At 45.7% G+C, this 27,625-nt stretch overlaps 1 protein-coding gene across 1 annotated transcript in view; it reads right to left on the bottom strand.

Moving 5' to 3' along the window:
• PKN3 (protein kinase N3) overlaps window positions 1–22,658 on the bottom strand; it is a 55,620-nt gene extending 32,962 nt beyond the window's left edge. Inside the window, exons 1-5 of the mRNA XM_054998531.1 lie at window positions 22,587–22,658; window positions 9,609–9,894; window positions 4,509–4,660; window positions 3,185–3,314; window positions 1,971–2,122 (exon numbers count right to left, since the gene is read on the bottom strand). Coding sequence (XP_054854506.1) covers window positions 1,971–2,122; window positions 3,185–3,314; window positions 4,509–4,660; window positions 9,609–9,894; window positions 22,587–22,610 — 744 coding nt within the window. The 5' untranslated portion in view covers window positions 22,611–22,658. The remainder of the gene's footprint in view (window positions 1–1,970; window positions 2,123–3,184; window positions 3,315–4,508; window positions 4,661–9,608; window positions 9,895–22,586) is intronic.
• Window positions 22,659–27,625: the final 4,967 nt, after the last annotated feature.

Here is a 27,625-nt window from a genome sequence, read left to right as displayed (position 1 = left end):
CTTGAAGACCAGGTTGCTTTTGTTGACTCTCATGCTGCTAAACGATGATGATGAAAACTAGTCAATTGTTTTTGATGTATCCATTATCCCTGTTTATTTTCCATCTCTACCATTGGGCGTAATGGGGGCACGGGGGAGGGATCAACTTGAATTGCAGCACACAAAGGTTAACAAAACAGCTACAAACTCTGGTTTGGAATCGCAGCTTGGTCCCAATCATCAAAGCAGGGTTTGCTGGATTGTCTGCATCCAGACAGCCAACCAAAGTTTAATTAAACCATGGTTTGTTGTTAAGGTCTGAATGCATCCAAAAGGCCCACAAGCCAGTGTGGTGCAGTGATTGGCGTCAGATTAGGATCTGAGAGGCCCAGGTTTATTGCCCACTCTTCCCTGACTCACTGGGTGATCATGAACCAGTCTGTCAGCATAATCTACCTCACAGGGTTGTAGTGAAGATAAAATGGTGAGGGGAGAATCATGAATGTTGCCCTTTGCTTCTGGGAGAGTAAACAAAATATTCCAACAGAACACTGCATGAGAACAGCTTGGTGCCTGAAATGGAAACTCCAAGTAGCATCCCTTTTTCTACTCCTGCCCCACACCTCCTCTCCCCACCCCGTCAGCAGAAGGACAAATTCACAGGCAGTTGTCAAACTGAAACTTGCTTTGTGCAGCTACCAGGTGGTTCAGTAGCGTTTGCACAGGCAGGTCATACTTTGTGGGTTAGATACATCCCCACCTGCCCCTGTTCTGCTACACTTAATAGTGCCCCAACCTGAATGCCTGCAGCGGATGCTGCCCCTGGCCTCATGGTACGGTCCGCTCTAATAGAACAAAGATGGCGAACAGCCATTAATTGGGCCAGTATTCAAGAAAAACTTAAACAGCCATGGTTTTCTGTAGTTTTTCAGACTAGTTTCAAGTGGTGGCTTTAGCATTTAAAAGAGGAGCTCCGCTGAATCACGGGTCCGTTAGGAAGATACTGATCTCAACCCCTCAGGGAGGGGAAGGCCAGATTGGATTTCACTGCAGCTGCCCTAAAGCTTTCGAATGTCTTTCTTACCAGCATCAAAGTCTGATGTTATCAGGCAGCTGCTAAAACCCTGGGGCCACAGGAGGACTTGAGAGCCAGTTTGGCGTAATGGTTAAGAGCAGCCAGACTCTAATCTGGAGAACTGGGTTTGATTACCCACTCCTCCGCTTGAAGCCACCTGGGTAACTTTGGGTCAGTCGCAGCTCTTCCAGAGCTTTCTCAGCCCCACCCACCTCACAGAGTGATTGCCATGGGGATAATAATAAAATGCTTTGTAAACCGCTCTGAGTGGGCGTTAAGTTGTCCTGAAGGGCGGCATATAAATCAAATGTTATTATTATGTTATTATGGTTGACCTCTCAGACCCAGCACCCTGGGGCAGAGTGTATAGACAGCTGCCAGTCTTCATAATGGCAGTAAGACCGAGCCCTTGAGATATTCCCTCTTCCAAGAATTAAGAGATGAAGGGAAGAGAGTGTGTACCTGCACGCACATACAAGTGAGAGGTAGGGGAGTGCTTCGAGGATGCTGGAGATGACGAGTTTATGACTATAACTGTGTATTTAATTGTTATTTCTGTTCGCTTCTTTGACATGCTTGAAAAGTGCCCCAGAAACCTCATAAACTGCTAGTTTAAATGTTTTTAAAAGGGGATTACATAAATTCAAGGCGGAGAGTTTGGTTCTTAGACATGTTAATTAGAGGGAATATCCATGATTAGAGGCAGAACACCTCTGAAAGTCACTGCTGGAGAAGCAGATGCTGCAAGTGAGCAACTGCCTTGCAGCCCTGTTTTGGGGAACCTTGAGAGATATCTGTTGGCCACTGTGAAAACCTAAATGCTGTTCTAGATGGACCCATGGTTGGATCCAGTGGGGCCTGCATACCAAACTCTGAATACATAACCAATGGGAAAGCAGGAGTCAAGCTTGCCTACCTCAGCCAAAACTTTACGGTCCTGCACCCGCCTGCTGCCCAGAATCTTCACCACGTTTTTGGCTCCTTCGGCCACCGCAGCTTCAATCCGCAGGCGATGCCGGAGCTCCTCTAGGCGCAGGTCCAGCAGGCTGATCGTGCCTCCATTCCTTACTGAGGAGATCAGAAAAATCAGGTCACTTCCCAGTAAAGCTGCCCGTAACCTGGGTTCTGTGTATTGTGGAGTTGGAGGGCATGGAGGTGTAGAACTTGGAAGCAGCACAAGAATTTCAGGTTGCCTGCTTTTCGAAAGCAAGGCTCTGGTCCTAAGGGCTGCAGAGACAGGCTAAGAAAAGTGTCATCAATGTCTGGTGACCCCCACAAGGGGGGGGGCGCAAATGTGATTTTCGGTGCTTCCAAGAGTGGGGCTGCAGTGCCTTTCATAGCTGCTTACCCCTCTCCATGAGCAGCGGAAATAAATGATGCTAAATTAGCAACAACAACAGATTTATATACTGCCCTTAAATGGTTCAGGCCTAATCCCCTCCGGATGGAAGCTGAGCATAGTGGTACCTATGCACAAAAAAGGGGATAAATCTGACCAGGGCTTTTTTTCTGAGAAAAGAGGTGGTGGAACTCAGTGGGTTGCCCTCGGAGAAAATGGTCGCATGGCTGGTGGCCCCGCCCCCTGATCTCCAGACAGAGGGGAGTTGAGATTGCCTTCCGCGCCGCTCCAGTGGCACGGAGGGCAATCTAAACTCCCCTCTGTCTGGAGATCAGGGGGCGGGGCCACCGGCCATGTGATCATTTTCAAGCGGTTCTGGAACTGCATTCCACCGCGTTCCAGCTGGAAAAAAGCCCTGAATGTGACCCGCAAAACTATAGACCAATAAGTCTACTTGACACAACAGCAAAACTGTATAGCAAATATCTGCTGGAAATATTGGAAGATTGGGTGACCACCGAAAAAATAATTCATCCCACACAAGTGGGATTTTGGAAAGGTTTTGGAACTATAGACCACTTTCAAATGCTATACCAACTGCCCTTCATGACAACTTAACACCCACTCAGAGCGGTGTACAAAGTATGATATTATCCCTGCAACAATCACTTCTCCGTGTTCCCTTTTTAAAAACAGATTTGCTTCCGTTTATAGAAGTTAGGCTTCATTTTTTTTCTCTGTGAAGACTGCGAGTTGTTTCGGAGCGAGGCTCCAGCACCGCATCCCTTTACCTGCTGGATCCACTGCACTGTCTGCGCCACCTGCGGACTGAGACACCTTCGCAATCTGCATCCGGATCAACTCAACCTTGGTCTTGCTGTCCTGGAGCATCTGTTGAGCTGCGGCTAGCAGTTTCCGTTCCTGGGAAGAAACGGCAGCAGAGATCCTGGCTGTGCAAGACAGGCTTCTGGCACACACCGCAATATGGTGCCCTTAGGTACGTCCAGCAGCATCCTGCACTTCTCTCTGTGTGCTGCAGGTATCGGATAGGAGCCTGGGATGCGTCTCCAAGAAAGGTAACCCTTTTTCGCTTCAGGGCACCTCTGAAGCCAGACCGGTGGCCTTCGTGGCCCACATCAGCATCCATCAACTCACTTGGAGACTAACACGTGCTGAGCCCCACACGTCTGGAGCGGGGTTAGGGGGCTCCCAATCTTAATATTATAGCTGTTTGATCAGACTTTTTTTAATTTACTAGCATAACACCCATTCATTCTAAAGGGGGAAAGGTACACATACAGAGAGAGGAACTTTTACACTGCAGAGATAGGCAGGTATTATAGATCTGTGTAGAAACACATTGCAATGCTCCGCAAGCGCCCCATGAAAAGGGGCACAGCCTCCCACCACTGAGGGTGGTGCATGTGTTTAGGCACCACTACAACATTACACTACCTCCCCCTGTGCATCTGTGCAGACTGTGGAGGGGGGAGGAGAATGTAACACATAGCTTGGGCCTGAGCAAATACTTATTTGTATAGTTGCCCCCCCCAACACACCTGCACACAGGAAGGGATCAGCCCTGGAGCCAGCCAAGCCAAGCCGCCTCTGCAGGGCTAGTTGTGCCACAGGATCTGCTTGGCTTGGCCCTGGGCTGCGGTTATGATGGCGGTGCCTCTACGTGTGCCCACCCCGTTCCCATCATCTCCAGGGCCCATTTGGCTCAGCTTGTTCCATGCTGCCTACTGCCCTCCATGATAGCTGCTCACCGACAACCTTCCCGGTAAGTCCTTCCCGGCCAGCCCTACCAACACATCCCCATCCCGCTTCCCCTTCTTGGCATTATGTTAGTATTTGATGCATCCACGGCAACTTTTTTTAAAAAGATACTGATTTATTTCACATCTACCCTGCCAAAACTCCAAGCAGCTTACTCTTAGAAATTCAGAAGAACTCTCCAATTCACGAGCATTCATTTAAAATGTATAATGCAAAAACCAAGTCACAACAAAACTAAAAGCCATGTTAATAAAAAGATTTTTAAACACAAAGTGAAGATCTGCCATAGTGTCCTCGCACCTTGCTAAGCACAGCCTTTTACTCAGTCAAACTCACCTTTGGGGCGCTAGAATACATCTGGATCATGTTCTCTGCTCCCTGCTTCACCTTCAGCTCGATGTGGAGCTGTTTCTTCAGAGCCTCTATTCTCCTCGCCACTGGGTCTGGGCTCCTCTCCCAGAGGCAAGGGTCAGGGGACACATTTCCCTCTGTGCAAAGAAAACAGACACCCCCGTGATGCTGCATCACTCAGGCCCCGTCAGATTTTAGTATTTCCCAAGCAAGGGGATCAGAAGTAAAACTCTTGCTCCAGGAAACATCTAAAATGTTAACGGCTCCAGATGAGATCTCTAACCCAGCGGTTTCCAATAAAGGCGGGCACAAACTGGGAAAATGGTGGCTTGTTGCGGTTCGTGGTTCATCGTGTTTCACGAATCATGACCCGCCATGAATTTGCCCGGTTTGCATACCGGTTTGTTTGGTTCATCGCTTCCAGGGCTGCATAAGATCTGCAGAAAGCCCATCCCCTCGTTGACTAGGTAACAGACTGATCAGCGCCAGGCTGTATGCAGTGACGAACCAAAAAACGAACCATACGAACCGCTCTAAAAATAATAGCTGTTCGTCACAGTTTGTCAGAAATGAGCTCCAACAAACCGCCAGTTCACGAACCAAAAACCGGCCCAGTTTGTGACAAACTTTGGTTCGTATTTGGTTCCTGTCCATCTCTAGTTCCCAACCTTTTTGCGTATGCCGACCCTCAAGTCCAAATTTATTTCATATGGTGATCCATCCAAGGCTGGTCCAAGAGATTGAGAAGGTGCTGGGGGGGGAAGGGCATGCTGGGTTGAGGAGATGCAGGAAGATGGCAGATGTCACCAAAGATGCGGGTGGCAAGCAGCTCAGTGAAATAAATCTCCCACTGCAGAAAGAGGGCAGTGGGGCACCACAGAGGGCTGGGCAAGAGGTTGGGCTCCTGAAGGAGCAATGCCAAGACACAAACTGCATTCACACCCACCTCTTTCTTTCCCCCTCTAGTTTTCCCATGCACTGAACTCCCACCTTCTCTACAGCCGTCCCCGCCTTCTTCCAGCTACTATCATAACATTACTAGTTGCCAGACAGCTTCCCCCACCTCATTATTGTAGCAAAGAAGGAGGGTGAGGCAAAAATGTGAGAAACTGGAAAGGAAGAAGAGGAATGAAAGAGAAGGGTGCAAAGAGGAGGAGCCACTATTAAGAACGGCTGGCCTGAGACCCACTTTCAGAGGCTTTGAGATCCACAGGTTGGGAAACACTGCTCTAACCAGATTCCTGGACGCGTAACCAAGAATAAAGACCACTCTCACTACAGTGTTCAGCCTTGAAACTGAATGTATGAAACAGATATCTTGGAGGTATCAAAACTACAAGTATAATGTTTGTAAAGATAGGACAGGTGTTGTAGGGAAAAATAGAAAATGAAATATGTACGATTTTTCTTTGTTTTTTTCTTTTAATTTTTGTTCTTCTCTTTTTATCTCTCCTTTTTATTCCTTTTTCTTCTTTGCCCTTTTTATTGGGCTTTTAATCTTATCAATAAAATAAAAAGTATTCTTCAAAAAAAGAAACAGCTATCACATCAGATCACTGACTCATCTAGTTCAATACTCGGTCATGCAGTGATTCCACACACATTGGATAATGCACTTCCAATCCTCTTTATAGATCATTTGGAATGGATTTTTTCGTGTGCGGAACAAAAAATCCACCTCAAACGATTGATAAAGTGCATTGAAAGTGTATTATCCAATGTGTGTGGAATCAGCCATAGTCTTAAGTCTTTGACTGCTCCAGACCCAGCTTGAACACTCAGGCAGCAGCCTGGAGCCGTTGGAAAAAGGTAACGTTAGTCACATGACAGGAAGAGGAAATACCACATCCTCTAACCTGCCTGTGCTCAAAAGGAATCCTCTGGACTGAGTGACTTCCCATTGCTCTCCTGCCGTGCCTTTCAATGCGCAAAGGAGGGGGGGGTAGCACCCTTGCTTCCTACATATAGACCTTAGCAGAAGGTCCTTCCATGAAGAAACATCCCCAAGCATGCAGCTGTGTTGGGGCTTGCGACCCAGAAGATAGATCCTGACCCAGGAGCTGAAGACCACCAGGCCGAGTCAAAGGAAAGTCATTCCAAAGTGACTGCTACCTAAGATCCTTCTTGATGGGACTTTCTGTAGGCAAAATATGGGCTCTGCCACTGAGCTACATGCTCCTCATGCCACCACGGCTGTTTTCACACTCTCTAACATCGTGCAAAACTCACGGAACGAGGGCGTCTTCACAGCGCGATTTATGACGTCATCCTATCATGATTCCGTTTTCATAGTGTGCTGATGATGTCAGAAATCGCGCCATGAAGACGCCCTCGTTCCGTGAGTTTTGCGTGATGTTAGAGTGTGTGAAAGTGGTCCATGTTTCCGTTGTCATGGCTTTTTATCACTGGATTTTCACTGTGTGCATCCTGACATCTTATCGTAGAATTCTCATTGCTTTGATGTCCATTGTCGGAAGTTGCCTTGGGAGTAACGAGCTGTGCGGCAGGTGTAAACATTTTAAACAAACATGCTGTCCTGTCTTTGGTCTGTTCCAGAAGGGCTCTGACGTTCTTAGGAGAGGCATTTTGCCAAGTTCTCTATAAAAGCCAGCTTATTTATGTATTACATAAGATAATCACACAGTCAAGGGATTCTCGAGGGGACTTCCAACAGACCAAAACAAGATGATTAAAAAATTCAGCCCAACTGAACAGCAGCAGAAAGAAAAAGGCTCAACACCACCTTTGAAGCCTTGACCTGGATAGTCCAGCTCGTCAGATCTCAGAAGCTAAGCAGGGCTGGCCTTGGTTAGTAACTGGATGGGAGACCTCCAGCGAAGACCAGGGTTGCAGAGACAGGCAATGGCAAACCACCTCTGAGAGTCTCTTGCCATGAAAACACTGCCAGGGGTCGCCATAAGTCAGCTATGACTTGAGGGCACCACATACACACACCACCTTTGAAACAACATTTTGCTCTTCTTATCATAACAGAACAATTCCAGGGCAGGGTTACTCAGATGAAGGGGTGTCTCTCTGAAGACAGGAGCAGGCTTGATTCTCAAGAAGTCTCTGGGACCACCAGAAGCAGATTTATCTAACACCGCCTCACCCCACTGTGTCTCCTTTAATCTTACTATATTTAGTGCCAGCTTTCTGGACCAACTGGCTGCCACGGGAGCTAACAATGAAAATACAGCAGATACAAAATTCATAGTTGGGTATGCAAGTGTATGACGGGGGGGTGGGAAAGAGCCTGCGCTGCTCACAATTTTCTTTCTTTCTTGTCTTCTGAATTGCTGGCTAGTTAATTCTTGCCGCATCTTTTCATCTAAATGCAGGGCCAAACCCTCCAAGAACCACCATCAGTCTTCCAAAGACAGCAGTCAGATGCTAAGCTCTGTGCATTTTATTGTTTTTTTAAAAAAAAACATAGAAAGAAGCCTGTTAATGTTTTTGCTGGTTTTAATCGGGGTTTGAGTTACACAATTTGTATTTAGAACTTCACTTAGATTCGACTTTCTCCCCAATATGGACCCAAGGTTGCTTACATCATTCTCTCCTCTAATTTATCCTCTCAACAACCCTGTGAGGTAGGTTTGGCTGAGACTGTACGACGAGCCCAACGTCACCCAGCAAGTTTCCATGGAAGAGTGGGAATCTGAACCCAAGTCTCTCAGATCTTGGTCCAACCATTACATCATGCCAGTTTTATCTCCTATCGGCTAGCTTTAACTTCCTGCTGGTTTCATTCCGCTGCTATCACGGTCTCGTCATTTTGGTTTTGTGATTTGTAAATCACTTGGCAACTCTACCCTTCATTCAAGAGAAAAGCAGGGTAACTGGTAAGCTGGTTAAGGGGTTTTTCTGAGGACCCCTCTCCTAAAATCCAATGTGAGCTTTATTCAAGCTGAACACCCACACAGGAGGCAAATTTGCTTCAGTAGGCAGATTCTTTCTCCCTCACTTTAGAGATTAAATTGCAGGTCAGCTCGATCTTACAGAGAGACGAGAAAGTTCCTTTCAACTTGTAAACATTTTCTCTTGTTTTTACTTCATAACTAAGTTTTAGCCTTGGAAGAACAGTTTCCCAGAAAAGACTCGAACCCATAACAGAAGTGTGGCTCCAAGCAGTGAGATCATCACACTGAACTGTCAATCAGGCTTGTTGGGTACCATGCATCCTGGGAAATGTAATTCTGAAGAGATGTTTGTATTAACCTTTTTCTGTTCTCTGATGGAAATGGTATTTATGCATATGATCCAGAGAGAGGCAACAGGCACCTGGGCTTTATTTGAAACACAATAAAACACGTATTTCCTTGTATCACTGAGACTGGAGTCTTGGAATATATGTGAGTAAGGGGTAGCAGGGGAATTTGTAATTGGCAGCAGAGTACTATTAAAAAATTCCCCTATCACCACTGTGTGAAACGGGGTGTTGGACTAGAAACGGCACTAGAAATCCAGCAGGGCTCTTCTAATGTTCTTAGGAGACACTGTTGGAGCAGGACCCAAACCTGCCATTGCCACCCCAACGGGAAAAGGGCGAAGCGCCCTTAGAAACAGAACAAAGCTATCCGAGTGGAAAACCACATCTAAGGGAACAGAACAATATAACCAGGGCTTTTTTTCAGCTGGAACGCGGTGGAACGGAGTTCCGGAACCTCTTGAAAACGGTCACATGGCTGGTGGCCCCGCCCCCTGATCTCCAGACAGAGGGGAGTTGAGATTGCCCTCCGCGCCATGGCATGGAGGGAAATCTCAACTCCCCTCTGTCTGGAGATCAGGGGGCGGGGCCACCAGCCATGTGACCACTTTCTCGGAGGTAGCAACCCACTGAGTTCCACCACCTCTTTTCCCAGAAAAAAAGCCCTGAATATAACAATAAAGAATCTTGTAGAATACATATTTTAGAATTATTAAGTGATTTAAGGAGATTGCCTGTAGGTTCTCCACAATATGCAGACCTCATCTCTGACTGGACTGTGCTCATCACAAGACCAGCAACAGAAGATGCCCAGCTGGTCCCCAACACTCGACCTCCACATTCATCCCTGGCCCGTTACAGGTGCCACCACCCACCTGGAATCTTCTCCTTCTCTTTCTCAGTGGCCACAATCCGAGCATTGAGTTCCTGGAGTTCCCAGTGCAACCGCTCCAGCTTGCGGTTGGAAGATTTCAACACATTCTCCACGTGCACCAGGTTCTTCTTGTCGGTGGTCACTCGCCGCAAGTTTTCGGCCCCTTCCTTCATCTTGAGCTCCTTCTGGATGGCCCGACGGATAAGCTCTTTCTCATCCTCCAGTTTCTGTTGGAAGCCGGGATCCATGAAGTTTGCACCGTTGTTCAACTGCTGGAGACAGCTGCCCTACAATCAGTCCAATTCCAACAAGAGAATGAAAAGGATGATACAAGACAAATGCAGTGCTTCAGAGTGGCGACGATGACGGCTTTGCTCTCCTATCATGAGCTCAGGGGAAGGGCTGTGGTAGAGAACCAACTCCGCATGCAGAAGGAGCCATCTCTACTTAAAAGGATCTCAGCTTAGAGGTCTTGGGAAGATTCTCTCTGCCAGAGTCCCTGGAGAGCTGCTATCCATTGGAATAGACCAAAAAAGAGCATCTCTGCAAGGTCTTTGGCCGAAGAAGGTCTTTTCAATCACCAGAAAACGGAGATGCTGGGGACTGGACCAAGGACCCTCTGTAAAAAACACGTGCCCTGCTGAAGCATTATGCCCCCACCCTAAAAACAGACTGCACAAAGCTCAGAGATGGTTTTACTTATGGGGCAGCATGGGCAATTACCTAGGGCTCCACAGTGGGTGGGCCCATATGGCCAGCAGGAGTGATGAAAAATGGTGGGTGGAAAACAGAGCGAAGTCAGAACTGTGCTGCACAGTGAAAATCCCGAGCTTTATTCTTACTCGGAGAAAATAAAATGGGTGTGGCCCCCCCCCATCTTTGACTTTTGCTCAAGGCCCCAGAATCCCTAAGACAAGAGATCCCAGAGAGGGAGAGGGAGTCTGACCCACCCCAACCCCCAAAAAGCTTCACCTTCTGCAAACTCACAGCTTACTCTCGACTCTCTTTCAGACGTTTGTGCCCCTTTCCCTCAGCCAAAAGGGAATCCTTTTCTCTGAGCTCTGATTTGTTCAAAACCTATCTAGAGACCAGCTTTAAGGCAGGTTTTTTTAAGAAGGGGTGGTAAAGTCCACCAATTCCCTTTTCCCTCTGAAGACCCCTGAAGGAACATTTCATGAGTCTCTGAAACAGGAGAAATAGGCAGAAATCGCTGCCTATCAACATTATTTTGTCATAGGCCCAGGATCTAGTCCATCTTTGCTACTGGAACAGCAATAATTTCTGACCCGCTGACAAGAGCTGGCCACATTTCAAATGACAACCATACTGTTTGCACAGGTAAATCAGAGTCTGGGGCGGGGGGAGAATGGGACCTATCCTCCGTTATATAAAAAATGGGTGAATAGTATTACTCCTAAATTACCAAAGTGCCGGATTCTGTTTGCCTTAAAAAAAAAATCTCCAGATTTTGGTTTTTCATTAGGGCTATAATTTAAATGCTTCTTCAATCTATTGAAAAGTAATTAAATCAGTGGAAGCCAATTTTAGTCAGAGGCACTGCAAATCATAGGCATGGGCAGGGCTTTTTTTCCAGCGGGAACATGGTGGAATGGAGTTCTGGCACCTCTTGAAAATACTCAGCAATAGGGCTTGAAAATAATATTCTTTCAAAGAATCCCTTGTGTTTCTTCCTCATTTCCCTCTTGAGAGTTCTGCCGCCTCTTTTCCCAGGGGAAAAAAAACCCCTGGGCATGGGCGTACTGAAAGGGGGCATTTCTGGCTCAGAGGTCTTGCTGCAACTTTCGGGTTACATTTTAAAGGTATGGCTGGATCTGGCAAAGAGTTTCTGCAGATAGATGAGGCAGCGATTTTTGTTAGCTCCCTGCTTACGATATTCCTGGGTGGCCAGGCAGGCAGGCCGGGGGCAGTCCCTCCAGGAGCAGCGTTTCAGGGGATATTTGGGACTGCAGGGGGAAGAGGCAGAAGAACTTTATGTCCCTTCAATCATTGGAAATTTCCTATTATTATTATTATTATTATTATTATTATTATTATTATTATTATTATTATTATTATTATTATCCCACCCTCCCCACAAGCAGGCTCAGGGCGGGTCACAACAATAGATAAATATACAGAGATAAAATCACAATCATTTAACACAGCCATCTAATAAAACACATGCTCACCGTATAAAAAAACATATAGCATCTGACGGAGGTGGAGGTGCAGCTTAACCACGCATGGTCACTCATATATGGGGGGTAGATGGTCAATACCCCCCCCTACAGACATAAGGGAGACCGGGAGAGAGGCTCATTTGGTGGAAACCCTGAAGGCCTCAACCATACGCCTGGTGGAACATCTCTGTCTTACAGGCCCGCTTGAAGGAGACAAGATCTTGGTGGGCCCGGGTGTCCTCAGACTTACAGTGCCACCGGGTTGGGGCCAGGACCGAAAAGGCCCTGGCCCTGGTTGGGGCCAATCAAGCCTCCTTGGGGCCAGGGACCACCAGTAGGTGCTTACCAGCTCATCGCAGCACCCTCTGGGGAGCATATGAATTCAAGCCATAGCTTTTACCTGCTGAACTGGAAGCTTTAAAAAATGCTTCCCATTTTGCAACATTATTTTGTGGATAATGCTCCTTCATATTTCCCAGCACACAGCATACGTTTACTTTTTCTGTAATACTTTTTTTTAAAAAATCCATTTCCAAAAAGCAGCATAAAGCCAAAACAGCGTCTACTGAGAACTAACCCACCCCCCAAAGATTAGCTGCAAGAACAGGAAGCAGGCTTTTATTTAACGTCCTAACTCCAGGAAGTTCTCGCCCCAGTGAGTAAGTTGTCCAGGAGCCGAGCCAAAGACCCAGAGCGGGAAAAATCAAGCTTTTCGCTTCCGAATGACATGCGCAGGGCCTCAGCTATTCTGGCTAAATATTAACCAGGGTGAGGAAATTCAAAAGTCTGTTTGTCCAGAGAACAAAAGGCTGACAGTCTGCAAAAGAACCTTTTGAAAGGAATTCTTCGTGTGCAGGGAACAGATTTCTGATGATCTTATAATTCATATTGATTGTTCCCTGCCTGAGAAAAAGTGATCCACTAAATAAAATCGATAGCAACAAAGGGACAAGAATGGAAGTCTGAGATGCCAATGCGCCCCCCCCCCCCAATCCTTCCTCAAGGAAATGGGTCAGGGACACATCTATTTAATAATCTGTAAATGGGTTAATCCGTACCCTCTCCTCACAGGATTCTGGGAAGTGTAGTTTTTTTCTGATGAGGGGGCTAAGCCAGGGAACTCTGATGGAGAATTCACCAAAACCACAATTCCCAAGTATTCCTCAGGTGAAGACATTACAGATTTACTGCAGCCCTTTCTCCAAAAAGGCAACGTACACGGCTCCCCTATCTCCTTTCCCATCACAAGAATTCTGTTAGGTGGGTTAAGGTGATGGACACAGGTCTGCTTAAATCTTATGCAGTTACTCCAGTATAAACTTATTTTAATGGGCTTAAACTGGAATAACTGCATAGGAACACTTGGCTGCAAAGCAAGAATATAAAACCCAATTTCCTCAGTTTAACTCACTAACTCACTACCCAAATTAATTTATATTGGGTTTGTGCCAGTTTAACTATTAAGTACATTTTAATCCCATCCTTCGTCCAAAGAGTTCAGGTGGTGTTTTAGCCAGGGGTCATTTCGTAGAAAAAGAACTGGAGGAACTCATTAGCATAGCTCATTAGCATAACTCAGCATATGCCATGCCCCTTGACAACCCTGGAAGTGTTTCATTAGCATAACATTTGCATATGCCACACCCCCTGACATCACCTATCCTGGCTGTTTTGGACCCAATCCTGGCCATTCAGGGCCGAAATTGGGCCCAAAATGGCAAAAAGGGGCTGAAAATGGCCAAAAAGGGGTCCAAAATGGTCAGGATCAGGCTGCTGCTGAGTGGGAGAGTGATCCACCACCCATCAGAGGCCCGATCCAGGCTGTTTCGGCACCAATCCAGGCTGAAACGGGCCCAAAATGGCTGAGTCAGGTGGGTGGGGCCACCTGTCATGTGACCTCTTTGGGGAACTGCATTCCTGTGCATTCCCCCTCGAAATGAGCCCTGGTTTTAGAATAGATCTGCTGAAGATTCAAAGACTGTCTGGACATTTCTATAAGTTCAAAATGTGGTTGGCAAGTTTACCATCTGCGGCAGATAAACTCCCTCCCTCAGCCCCAGTCCCCCATCCTTAAAAAATTGATAAGCAAGAGAAAAAAAGTCAGTAAATGGCTTCAATAGTGACTCTCTAGGATTTCCCCCATGTCTCTACATTTTTTACCATAGAAATAAGGTAAAATTCCTATAACTTCGCTCTAAAGTGATGTCAGATCCTCTCCAAACTCCACCTTCCCCAGGCACCACACTCAAAATCTCCCAGCATTTAACACAGCAGTGTTGGCAACCCTAGTAGTGGCCAATCAACTATTGGGGAAGGGAGACGGGATCGTATCACTCCTGTGCTCGAAAATCTGCACTGGCTGCCTACACATTGGTGGTGATGGAAAGTGCTGTTAGATCAAGTCATCTGTGCAAAATAAACTCACATGTCATAGATGTTAAAAAGGTGTAAGCTAAGGCTACATCCCTACATCAGTTCTGGAGGCCTCACTTCAAAAAGGATGTGGACAAAATCGAAAGGGTGCAGAGGAGAGCGACGAGGATGATCAGGGGTCTGGAGACTGAGAGCCAAGCTACAAGTGACGCCTTACCCAGGTTGGACACTTGTCAGCTTCCCTCAAGTTTTGATGGGAAATGTAGGCATCCTGGTCTTGCAGCTGTAATGGAGAGCCAAGCTGTAAAAGCAGGACGCCGACATTTCCCATCAAAACTTGAGGGAAGCTGACAAGTGTCCAACCTCGGTAAGGTGTCATTTGTAGCTCGGCTCTGAGCCCTATGAGAAAAGGCTGAGGGCCTTGAGAATGTTTAGTTTGGAGGAGATTGAGGGGGGACATGATTACTCCCTTTAAGTAATTGAAAGGCTGTCATTTGGAGGAGGGCAGGGAGCTGTTCCAGTTGGCAGCAGAGGGTAGGACCCGAAGGACCCGAAGCAATGGGCTTAAATTGCATGCACAAAGGTACCGGCTGGATATTAGGAAGAACTTTTTCACGGTCAGAGTAGTTCAAAAGTGGAATCAGCTGCCTAGGGAGGTGGAGAGCTCCCCTTCACTGGCCAATTTTCAAGAAGAGGCTGGATGAATATTTGTCAGGCTGATCCTGCACTGGGCAGGGGGTTGGACTAGATGGTCTGTATGGCCCCTTCCAACTCTATGATTCTATGATCATTCTAGATCGTGCCTAGTCCTTTTAACTGGACGTGCCAGGGATTGCATCTGGGACCTTCTGCATGTCAAGAAGATGCTCTGCCACTGAGCCGTAGCCTCTTCCTCTTCGCATGCATAGGACTGGGCTGCACACCCAAAGCGATCAATCTTAAAAATGCTTCACTCCAGCGGACTTGTTTCCAGCCGGATCAATGTAAACAGTTAAGACGTTTTTTAACCCTTTCCAAAATTATCCCAGAAGAGAGAGGAGATCGCACAGAACAGGCAAAGGTTAAATCAAGTGTGGGCCCATGGAGACTATTTTGGGTGACATGTGCTGCTGCAAGAAGAAGATTAGAAATGCATTTTAAAGATAAGCTTGCTATTCCAGGGAGTCTACTGTCCCACAGAAATAATCTTCTAGGAAGTTTGTGAAAAGACTACATGAGAAGAGGGGTGGGCCCTTTTCTGACAAAGCATGGAAATGGGCTCCTTAGCACTGAAACAAAGAAAGCTCCAATTGCCAACACATTTAAGAACAAAAGAGCAAAAGTATTTCCTCCATACCCTTTTTTTAATCTCCCAAAGCAACTAGTTACACAGACATCTTGCTTTAGATGTAATGTTAACCTCACAATCTACATATATCAAGGGTTGGGAGTGGTCTTCACTCCTAAAGGACTGATGACTCTCGATTGGATTTGGTTTTAAACGGGCATTTCTTTGTAATTGCTTCCCCCATCCCCACCCTCATTATTTGCCGCTTTCAGAACAAATGTATCTGCCTAAGGGAGGCCTCCAATCCCCAACAGACAAAACTTTCCCTGAAATGAAACCTTGTTAGTCTTTAAGATGCCACAGGACTAGGGTTGCCAGCCTCCAGGTAGTGGCTGGAGATCTCCCAGAATTAAAACTGGTCTCCAGGCCACAGAGATCAGTTCACCTGGAGAAAATGGCCACTTTGGGGGGTGGACTCTATGAAATTATGCCATGCCAAGGTCCCTTCCCTCCCCAAACCCCACTTTCTGCAGGTTTCTCCAGGTTTCACCCCCCAGATCTCCAGGAATTTCCCGATTTGGAGCTGGCAACCCTACACAGGACTGTGGTTTTATTTTGCTCCTACAGACCCATTTAGAATGTTTGTCCTCTATGGTGGGGAGGGTTCTGCCATTCAGGACTACTTATTTTAACAAGGTGCTAAGTGTATACTTTTATTCATTGTATTTTTATCCACCCTTCCTTCAAGCCAGTAAGGGCAACATCCATGATTTGACCCTCCTCCACGTAATCTTCACAACAACCGTGCAAGGTAGATTGGGCTCGAAAGTGCTACCTGGTAAAAATTTCATGGGGTGTGAGAATTTGAACCCAAGTCCCCCAGGCCCTAGACCAGTACTCTAACCACTGCAATATATATTGGCTCTTCTCCTAAGTTTCTAGTTCTATTGAAGCGTACAGATAATATTTGAAAATACAGGCTAAATATTAATGAAAGGTGATTAGGGGCAAATAAAATCAGGCCCAGCTGATTTTCAAATCCATTCCTTCCACCGCCATTCTTTCTGCCTCATCTCCTCTCTAACCACCTGTACGGCCATTGTTAACACTTCCTACTGTCCTCTTTTCTCTAGTATTAATTTCCCCCCATCTCCAGTATCTTGCCCCAATTCCTACGTGACCTGGGGATTCAGTACACTGCATATCTGCGGCAAAACAGAAAATTTGGGGAGCAGCAGAAGGCGCTCTTCCTTCAGCATTTTTTCTTCCCCGTTTTTCGCAAAGGAAAAAAAAAACCTGGAAATTTTGAGTGAGCTCTGAAAACAAGTTCCTCTTTTGGAACAAGTGGGATGCATTTTAAGACATGGCTGAATGTACTCAATACAAGGCAATGTACATAATTAAAGAATGATAACTCCGGAGTATCCTGTAAACAATATATTATCAAAAGGAATGTTCACTACACTGAAAAACAAATTCCTTACCCTAACACTTGTTTTCTAATTTCCGCGTTTATTTTTTCCTTCTTCTCAGATGGCAAAAGTTAGCTAAGGTACCGCATGGTGGTTTGCAGTTTTGCTTACAGAAAACAAAGGCATTTATAATTGTCATAAATATGTCAGCTTCTACAATTTATATGTATTATAAATGATCCATTTTATGTTCTTAAACAGCAAAATAAGTTTAGACTTTATAGGAAAGTTAAGCATTGCATGTATTTCACACCCCCTCATGGGGGGAGGAAACCTCTTTACCTCATGGATTTAAAGTTTGAGGAGTTTTTACTTCTCTCTGGCCAAACAACATTCTTTCCTTTTGATTGTTTATTACAAAGCTTGCTTTCAACTTTTATTTTTCCCATCCATTAGGTAGAATCACAGAGTTGGAAGGGGTCTCCAGGACCATCTCTAGTCCTTAACAATGCAGGAAATTCACAACTACCCCCCGCTCCACCTAGTAGTAGCACAATTTTCTGCAATTTGTTTTCCAACATAACCCATTTGATAAAAATCTCCCACATGCCTAACATTTCCAGAAATGTTGGACCTTTAACCATGCCCAAAATAAGCCAGAATACCCAGCAAAACCACCCTTTCCACTTTGTCTCTCTAACTAAAAATGGTCAATTGAAAAATTACAAGACTTGAACCTGCCTCTAAAATCCCGTTTTGTATCATCTGGAAGCCCCGTTTCTATTATTAAATGCTTGCCCAGGGCTACAAATGAGGCTCTAACTACTTGGTGCGTATTCTGTTATATCTTCTTATGAATTTAATCCATGTTGTAGCTGCCAGTAAAATAGATTTATTTTGTTCTATTTCACAAATATTAGGTACTAGCAACAGAGCCCATTGTGTTTAAAAATACAATGGGCTCTAGCGGGCCTTGTGAGATCTCTGCTACCTTGCTGCATGGGCTTGAGAGGTCTGTCACAGCACCACGCAGCGGGCCGTTTGAGGCCAAACCGGGACCGTTTGAGGCTGAAATCAGCCCGCTGTGGAGCGCAGGACCACTCCAGGGCCCATTGCGCTGCCCTGGCCTGCTTGGGGCCTGCTTCAGGCCACCACCACCCTGGGCCTTCCCAGGCCTCCAGAGGTCCAGAGGAGGCCAACCAAGGCAGCGGGAAGGCAACCTGTGTTGCCGATGACTCACTTCTTATCCCCACGGATTGGGAGCTATTGACTTTTATGTTGTAACTTTAATACATTTTAAAATACACCATTTAAATAGAGGCAGGGCTTTTTTTCAGGGGGAACGCGGGGGAACGGAGTTCCGGCACCTCTTGAAAATGGTCACATGGCTGGTGGCCCCACCCCCTGATCTCCAGACAGCGGCACGGAGGGCAATCTCAACTCCCCTCTGTCTGGAGATCAGGGGGCGGGGCCACCAGCCATGTGACCATTTTCTCCAAGGGCAACCCACTGAGTTCCACCACCTCTTTTCCCAGAAAAAAAAGCCCTGAATAGAGGAATGCACTTTGTACATGTTCAGGCATGCTCCTTTATTGCTACTGCCCAAGTTTAAGACAGCGAGTCTTAAAGTCACCATTTAAAAGATTCCAGGCAAGACTTGGTGAGAAATTAAGGCCTGCTCTAATCCACCCACCCTCACCTCAAAAACGTTCCAAACTTGGCCACCCCTATCTTCCTGGGGGTACTCCTCCAAGGCTTACTTTCCCTCCCCTCTTATGCTTTGCCCCAATGCCTAACGTGAGTGAGAGTTCATCAGGGTTAACGCCCTGCCTTATCATCAACAATCAGTGCTTTTTTGTTTAAAAAATGGCGGTACTCATAAGGTTGCACTGATTTTCACCAATTCCCACCCCCAGGGCTTAAGAGAGTTCCCCCCGAAGGTGTCAGTACTCAGTATGAGTGAGCACCGCCACGAAAAAAGGCTTGTAATAACCATTAAGTGCCATCAGTTGGGAGTTTCAAGACAAGAGATTAGCAGAGTTTGCCACTGCCTTCCTCTGCACAGCAAACTCTGGTCTTTCTTGGTGGTCTCCCATCCAACCTTCACTGATTCTGCTTAACTTCCAAGCTTTGACAAGCTCAGGCTAGTCTGGGCTATTGAAACTCCTATAGCAATGGGCATGGCTTAATCCAATGCAGCAAAGAAAGTAAAGCCCTCAAAACATGCGCTGACTGTATTTCCTTCATAATTGCACAATCGCCCTAAACCCCACAAAAAGCATCTTTCATCAGCATCTTTGAGTGCAACAGACTGCAGACACGGGTGCTACCATACCCACTAACAGCAAAGCCATACATTTCTGCGCCTCCCGTCCATTTCTTTCCCATCATGTCTTTAGAAGAGTTCTGTAGAAGTCAAAACCAGATCCCAGGAGAAATTCACACATACCCAAGATAAGGGATGTGCGTGAGTGTACGGCACACAATTTGCACTTCCAAGTAGGAAGCGAAGCCAGAGCTTAACTCAAAACAGAGACCAGTTCGTTTCTGACCATATACTGGCGCATAATCCACCTTGGGCCCCTTTGGAGGAGGAAAAGACCAAAAGCAAATATTTTAATTAATCAGCCTGTTATAGCATAACCAAAGCATCTCCTGTGACACCTTAAATTTATTGTGGCAGAAACTTCTGTGATCCATAACACTCGCCCTCAATTGGTGCATGCATTCACCAGCTCAACTACAGAAAAATAAAAACAGTAGAAAACACAAATGAAGGAGGTCCAACTTGTGACGTTGCTCAAATGTATAAAAGAGCAGAGTGACCATTTAAGCAGCAAAAACACCGTTCCACTAACCTGGCAAAGCTAATTCCACACCTGCAGTTCCAAGAAGTGCCCAGGATATCAGCCAGCTAGAAGAACCCCAGCCAAACACACTCCACAGCTCTAGGATAATGGGGCTCAACTTCCAGGTTTTCAGAGAGAACTATATATTGCAATGTATACGGCAATACATCCCAAGACATTAAAGAACCAAGAACGTTACATTCAAGTCTACTCTGAATTCTTAGCCATTCTCTCTCTCTTTCGTACCCATTCCTGAACTTTTTAAAGCAGCTAGCCTGAAAAAGAGGTCTGGAGAACATACAGGCTTCCACAATATAAAATACATACCTAAAATGATAGCAGAGTGAGGATCCAGTCATTGCACCTGAAGAAGTGGGAACTAGGTCCACAGCAACTTCTACTGGAATAAAACCTTGTTAGACTTTAAGATGTCAAAAGACTCCTGTTTATTTCTGCGGCCACAGAATAACACAGCTACCCCAGTGGAATTACAGTGTTGCATTGGTCCTCATTATTATTGTCTCTCTCCTTATTATTACACGGCTTTCATTTTCGAAAGCAAAATTCAACCAATGCAGCCACCTGCAAACTGTTTATTAAAAAATATATGTGGGCTCAACAAACCCCAAACCTCTTTATTTACAGTTGTGGTTTCCAATTATGCTTCATAGGCTGATTCCGGACAGCTGCTAACACAAGGGAAAGTTTTAATTTACAGTCGTGTTGCTTACGCTTTGCATGGCTCAGGGGCACAGCACCCTGCACCCGAAGCTCAAACTCGGCAACTCCAGTTAAATTCAGATGGGTAGCCTTGTTATTCCAGAGCAGAAAAACAGAGTAGGAGTCCAGAGGCAACCTAAAGACCGGCAAAAATGTAGTCCAGCATAATTTTTGTGAGGCAAAGCTCACTTCATCAGATACATGATGAAAATGCATGAAGATGTAGATGCAGCTTTTATCATAAACAGTGAAGCATGCAGTAGCACCTTTAAGACTAACCAACTTTATTGTAGCATAAGCTTTCGAGAACCACAGCTCTCTTTGTCAGATGCATGGCGCAGAGGGCGATCTAAACTCCCCTCTGTCTGGAGATCAGGGGGCGGGGCCACCGGCCATGTGACCATTTTTGCCAAGGGCAATTTAAACTTTAAAAACTCCCCTCTTGTTCCAGCTGACCCAAAGTGGCATCACTGTGCGGTCCTGAGTTCCGCCACCTCTTTTCCCAGAAAAAAAGCCAGGCATACATGGCAGAGTGAAGATTCAAACCTGAGTCTCTCCGATCTTAGTCCAACACTCTAACCACTAAACCACGCTAGCTCTCACAGAGAAGACTGTACCAAGCTAGACAGAGTAACAGTCGGATGAAACGTATTCGTTTTTCGGACACGCTAAAGTACAAAAGAGCTCAACCAAGTAAAAAGGAAGACGATACAAAAATCTCAGGTAATCAGAGAAAGAGAACAGAGTTAGGAATTGTTAAATCAACAGGAAAAGATAACAATGTGGGACAGGAGTATTCCTTTATGGCAACTGTGCATAGCAGGCAGATTCTACCTTGGAGGAATAGAACTGGTTCCTCGGCATCCATGTGAATCTCGAAGGCTTTTGTTGGCAATTCACAGAGCCTTGTGCTGCACAACAGTGTAACAGATGTATTGTGGCAGAAGCTTTTTGGGCCCTTGAGCCCGTTTCATCAGATGTAGGAAACATGCCCTCAGTTGGCAAACACAGGGGTACAGGAGGAGAGAGAAATTTGAGCAGCGGCGCCAAAAACCCAGAAATTGTGAGAGGCATAAATGTGACATTTGCACAAAATATTTGTTTGGTTTTTAGCTCTGTTTTCAGATTTTTGCCTGTTGCCAGATTTCTAACATACACTGGATATCTCAGCCATTGATCATATTTGTCTTGCGCTATATAATCAGCCTTGAGGAAAGGGTGTGTGGAGGGGGCTTTTCCACCCCACCCTGTCACAACTTTTCCTTCATTTCCCTCCCACCCTTTTCTGTCTCTTATCACCGCTCTTTCATTGGTGACGCCTTTAATTAACCCTCACACACACACACACACACACACACACACACACACTAATTTAACCTGCGACCCTCCCAGTAGGAAGAGCAGGCTTTGGCTTCCTCCCCCACCCCCCAAAAACCCTCCCTTAAGAAATACTTTTGATCCTATCCAGTCTACTGAAGTGCTCTGGGGAGCTTAGGGGTTGGTTACCCCAAGCACCGAGCTACATTGTCCGCGTCTCTCACTGCTCGTGCCCTTGACCCTTCTTCCCCTTTAATCCTTGCAACAACCCTGCCAGGTAGGCTAGCTGGAGAGAGAAAGGAAGCGAGGGGGTTTGAAAATCCCCAGACCTCCAACCAGGGCTGCCAGCCTCCAGGTAGTGGCTGGAGATCTCTCGGAATTACAACTGGTCTCCAAGCCAGAGAGATCAGTTCACCTGGAGAAAATGGCTACTTTTGGGGGTGGACTCTATGGAATTATGCCATGCCAAGGTCTTTTCCCTCCCCAAACCCCACCTTCTCCAAGTTTCACCCCCCACACACACACCAGAGCTCCAGGAATTTCCCAACCTGGAGCTGGCAACCCTACCTCCAACACTTTAACCTCTACCTCCAGTTGCACAGGTAGGGTTGAGGAGGCGGGGAAGAACACCACCGTATATTTGCTGGCGGGTTCTCCTCCTCCTCCTCCTCCTCCTCCCGTGCAACCCACCCCCTGAGAATGTGCAGAGCGCCCTTCCTTTCTGCGCCCCCCCCCCCCACAGGCAGAGGCCGGAAACCTTCCAAGCCCCCCGCGCCCCTTCGAGGCGAGGCTTCGCCCAGCAAAGGCGGCTCCTTCGCGCAAAGGCTGGACGCCGGACCCCGGCGGCCGCTTCCCTCTCACCTGCTGGACCTCTCCGGCCGCCATTGCCGCCAGCGATCCAGGCGCGGCTCTGCCGGGCAGCGCTCAGGTCCGGCCAGCCCCGCCGGAGCCGCCCGCAACTTTTTCAAACTACTCCTGGAAGAGCCTCAGAGGGACCTGGCTGGGATCCAGCGCCCTCTGCTGGGCTTCGCCCGGGACCGGGATCCGCTCGTTGAATCCAGGGCTTCTCTTCGGAGGGAGATTGGCCTTTATTAACCCCGTTTAAATGGCTTTGCTGCTCCCCAATCCAGGGTGAGTTGTTTCTTCTTTCTTTTTGAGGTTTCCCAGGACCAGATTTTCAGCCAGACTTGATTCCGGGAACAAAAACCAATAACAGCAGCAACAAATTAAACAAATCACCCAATTAAAGAAAGTTAAGGTTGCCAACTCCAAGTGGGGAAATTCCTGGAGATTTGAGGGTGGAGCCTGGGGGGGGGGTGTGGCAAAGTTTGGGGAGAGACTTTAGCAGGGTATAGTCCCATAGAGTCCACTCTCCAAAGTGGTCCTTTTCTCCAGATCCAGAGGAATTAGCAGGGTTAGCCTGAATTTGCAAAATATTAAAGAGTCCTGTAGCACCTTTAAGACTAACCAGCTTTATTGTAGCATAAGCTTTCGAGAACCACAGCTCTTGTCAGCTCTCGAAAGCTTATGCTACAGTAAAGTTGGTTTGTCTTAAAGGTGCTACTGGACTCTATTTTCTCCAGAGGAACTGATCTTTGTAGTCTGGAAATCAGTTGTAATTCCAAGCCTCACCTGGAGGCTGGCAACCCTAAAGGTCACTGAATTAAGCATAATCCGGAGACCCCTTTCAGATTCTACTTTTTGAGCAAGATTTTAAAGCCCGTGCTCTTGGGTATATTTATTAATCGTTATGAAGTATTCATCATCGTTGTTACCAGGGCTGCCAACTGATTAAAGGGATTTAGTTTGATCCTATACTGTGCTTTCTTGGAAGGAAACCCCACTGTGTTTAATGGGAGGGGGTGTCTTTGTTCGTAGTAAGTGCGCACAGAAATGCAGCCCGTGCCACTGAAGGCGCTGGACAGCCATTTCAGATTCCAGATTCTCAGCAAGGCAAAATATCTGCTCAGATACAATAAACAGTTTATTAAATTGTGATCAGGGCGGCCATGCAGTTAAAGGAAATTGATTAAATCAAACATGTGCTTGAATCAGCTGCTCTATTAAAAGTGTACATTTAGCAACCTAGATATAAACAGCAGACCAACAGTTTACAGAAAGGGTAAGCGCTTGGCCTTGGATGTTGTAATAGGTGCCATCTTAGAAGAGGCATTCCCATCTGTGTGAGAGAAAAGGAGAAACACTTCTTCTAAAATAGTCTCTGTTTAGGATTGCTTACCTCTAGGTTGGGGCTTGAGAAGATCTCTAGCAATTTCCGAATCCATCCTTGGCAACGCTTCCCAACCACCTACGCCTTTTCCCACTGCCTATTTGGGAATTTCTTTTAAATAAAAAAATGTTAACTAACATAACAAAAAATGCAGCCCTTGTTTTAAAACAGTAACATGGCAGGACAGTTCATCTGGCGTATCTTCTGAAGGGTACACTCAACAATTTTATGAGACAGTTTCGGTTGTGTGTGACTGCTCCAAGAGCACTTGGTGAGCTTCCATAGCTGCAGGTGGATTTGAACCCAGGCCACGATGAAAGCAGCCTTAATTGGTTAACTATGAGAACATCATTTCAGACCTACCCCTTCCATCACCCTGATGATCTCAGAGTTGCAAATAAATAATAAAAAAACGTATTCTTAAGAGAGCTGTGGCAACTTCACAAACTGAATTTATTTGGAGATCATTTCAGGTGAGTAGCCGTGCCGGTCTGTATTAGAAGAGCAAGATCTACGCTCAGTTGCACCTTAAGACCAACTAGATCCCTAAGGGGTGCGCTTTCAACAGTCAGAGCTCTTTTTGTCACTCTCAAAAGCTCATGTCCTGGAAATCTAGTCCATGTCTAAGGTGCTACTGGAGCCAAATCTTGCTCTGCTTTTATTTTGGTCCATTTTGATCCTGCCCTTTCTCCAAGTTGTTCAGGGCCAGGTATATTGTTCTCCCTTTATTCACAACAATCCTGCATGGTAGGGTGATTGACCCAAGGTCACCCAGTGAGTTTTTTTGGTAGAGCAGGGCTTTGAATTTGGGGTTTGCCAAGCCTAGTCTGGCTGTCTAATCAACAACCACACAGGCCACTCACCCTTTTCATTTAAGCCACGGGACCCTTGGCATGCTGCTGCTGTAACTCCCATTGAGCACCTTCTGAAAAAACGTTATCCTTAAGTGTTTAGGCAGTTTAGCTAACTGATCTGTGAACGATTTGGTCCTCAGGTCCACAGATTCACTAGGGAGTCTTAGTTAAGTATCACTGCCTCCCCTGCTGTATGGGGTAAAACCTTACTAGCACATGTAAAGCTCACCAGATAAGGTGCTTTAAATACTGAAAATACTCCAGATTGTAATAACTTGTAGTTGAACCTAACAAAAGTAGTATTTGTCCGTTTTGTTTTTGCTAAGAATTATAACCAAGGAAGCTGGCCAGTAAGATGTACTCAGGTGCAGGAGAGCCTTGGTTAGTAGTTGGATGGGAGACCTCCAGCAAAGACCAAGGTTGCAGAGGCAGCAATGGCTAACCACCTCCGTTAGTCTGTTAGCTATGAAAACCCCACCAGGGAACACCGTAAGTCAACTATGACTTGAGGGCCGTATTTCATTACTCAGGGTAGGTGGCCAGAAAACCTGGGCACTAAATAGCATCATTTGAAAGTAGCTGAGACTTAGCTCCTCTCGTCTCAAATAGGAGCTAGAAGTGTTTACTCCTAGCCTAAGGTCAAAAGCACTTAGCACACATTCTCTTTACCGAGCCTCCAAGTTACTTTTTGGCAGAAGCCGCTTGTAAGATTCATAATATATGAAGCAAACACCTTTCAAGTGTCAAGTTTCAGCCATTTTATTGGCTACTGCTTTTGGCAAATGACGTTCTCTTGCACTTGTTGCTGCTTCTGTTACATTAAATCGATCTAAAACTATCTTATGTGGAATTTGACTTATGTTTGATAAGCCGCCTTGAGGACCTTGTGGTGGAAAAGGCAACACATACAGTTTTGGTTGCGGCAAACACTACAGTCCAAATATATGCACAACTAAAACCTGTACAAAATTTAAACTCTGAGCAGTTTGTGTGAAATGGTTCATTTTAATAGCTTAAAAGCACGTTACAATCCTGTACACTTTCCCCAGTTTCTGCCATCTTTGAAACATGTCAGTTTTGACTTTACAAAAGTATATAGATAATAAGATTGTAACTGCATTGTTTTGACAGTGCAAACCTAAGAATTACTCCAGTCTAAGCTCATCAGAGTCAATGGGATTAGAAAGCAGCAGCTCTTTTTAGGATTGCACTATAAATGTAAATAATGGTCCCCCCACAATTTAAAAATGCACTTTATTCTTAATTTCATTGGAAGTCACAAATTTTTAAAACAAGGAAAACGGAACCTCTAAAATACAGGAGTCAAGACACTTGAGCGCTAACATAAACGAATGAGGATGCTGACAGCAATCTATGAAATACGTGAGAAACATACATGTTGCCAAATATATGGTAAAACTGTAATTGAGCAAAAGATGGTACACTTTAATCTTTCCTGTAATGACTCTAGTCTGCCGTTCTATCAGTCAGTTGCGTCTAGATTTAAAAATCCCAAATACACAAAAGCACAATTCTCCAAGTGTATGCCAAATTGAAACTATTTAACTACTTGCAAAACACAAACTGCTAGGTCAGTTAATCCTGAAACTGATGAAGATATGCTCCTACTGGGTAGTTCCACGTCATGCTAATTATGATTTCAGAAAGGTTTCTTGTGTTTGGCTTTACACTAGTTTTCAAACTTTCTGCTGCCATACCCTACTGTATCTTTGTTCTTTTTGAATGTCTTAACTGTGGATCATACTGTATTTTCCTCCATGTCCTAGTTATTGATTATATTGCATTCACTTGTAGTGTGTAATCTGCCTTGGATATGTGAGAAAGACAACTTCCCAGTCTTATATAAGAGTACAAATTGAATAGTAGCAAATGGGCAAATCCTTTGCACCTTTTAAAGATCTGCTAACCTTGATCTGAAACACACCATTTTATACTTCATGCAGAATATGGTAGAATTTTGAGCATTGGGCTGTACCACTAGACCTGTGTCCCCTTCACATCAAAGCTGCCCACAAGTAATGAAGTAGCACAGTGGACTGCACTAGTGCTTTCTAACGTGTCGTTTACTTTATGGAAACTTCTAAAAACGTGGGAAGTATTTTTAAAGTGCAAGACTGCCACCTCACTCAGTTTTGCTACCTTGTTCTAGATAAATACATGAGCTATTCTATGCACTAATATTTAACTGCTTTTTCACTGTTTCAGGAACTAGAAACCTAAAGTCAAGACACAGCACAACCCAGCCTGATCAATATGAAAAAGCCCTGCCTCATCTCTTTTTTAGCCCTCGTTGCTTCAGAAAACAGCCACACTTCTGGCATCTAGAGTGCATCTATAGAAGAGCAAGGATTAGATCCACTAGCACCCTTACCAACTACATTTCCAGGGTACGAGCCTTCCCTGACACATCAGCTCCAAGCCCCCCCCCCCAATTCCCAAGGCCATCCTTTTTTGTGTTTCCGTATCTTCAAGGCCCCTTTCAAGTCTCCTTCCAACCTTCCTTCAAGTTTCTTAGCCCGTTACTTAATATAACTTTCTTCACTCTTTCTGCATCTTTCTTCTGCTTGTTGCCCGTTTTAGGTCACTCATTGCCTGCAGCCTCTTCCCAGTTTTTGGGCTGTCCCGCAAAACTTCCTGCTCAAGTGAGGGCTTTGTGCCAGCAAAATCTGAGTTACTCTTTCCCTCAGAGAAAATAAGCTGTAGACATTTCCTGACAACAGCATCTAACTTGCTGCCAATAGGACTTACCGACAGGGTGCCTGTTTAAAAATCATACCCGAACAGCCTGATCATCT

Source organism: Eublepharis macularius, chromosome 14 (assembly GCF_028583425.1).
Source record: "Eublepharis macularius isolate TG4126 chromosome 14, MPM_Emac_v1.0, whole genome shotgun sequence".
NCBI classification, from domain to species: domain Eukaryota; kingdom Metazoa; phylum Chordata; class Lepidosauria; order Squamata; family Eublepharidae; genus Eublepharis; species Eublepharis macularius.
The sequence above is the reverse complement of the archived record's forward strand: the minus strand, read 5'-3'. Positions and strand labels throughout refer to the sequence as shown.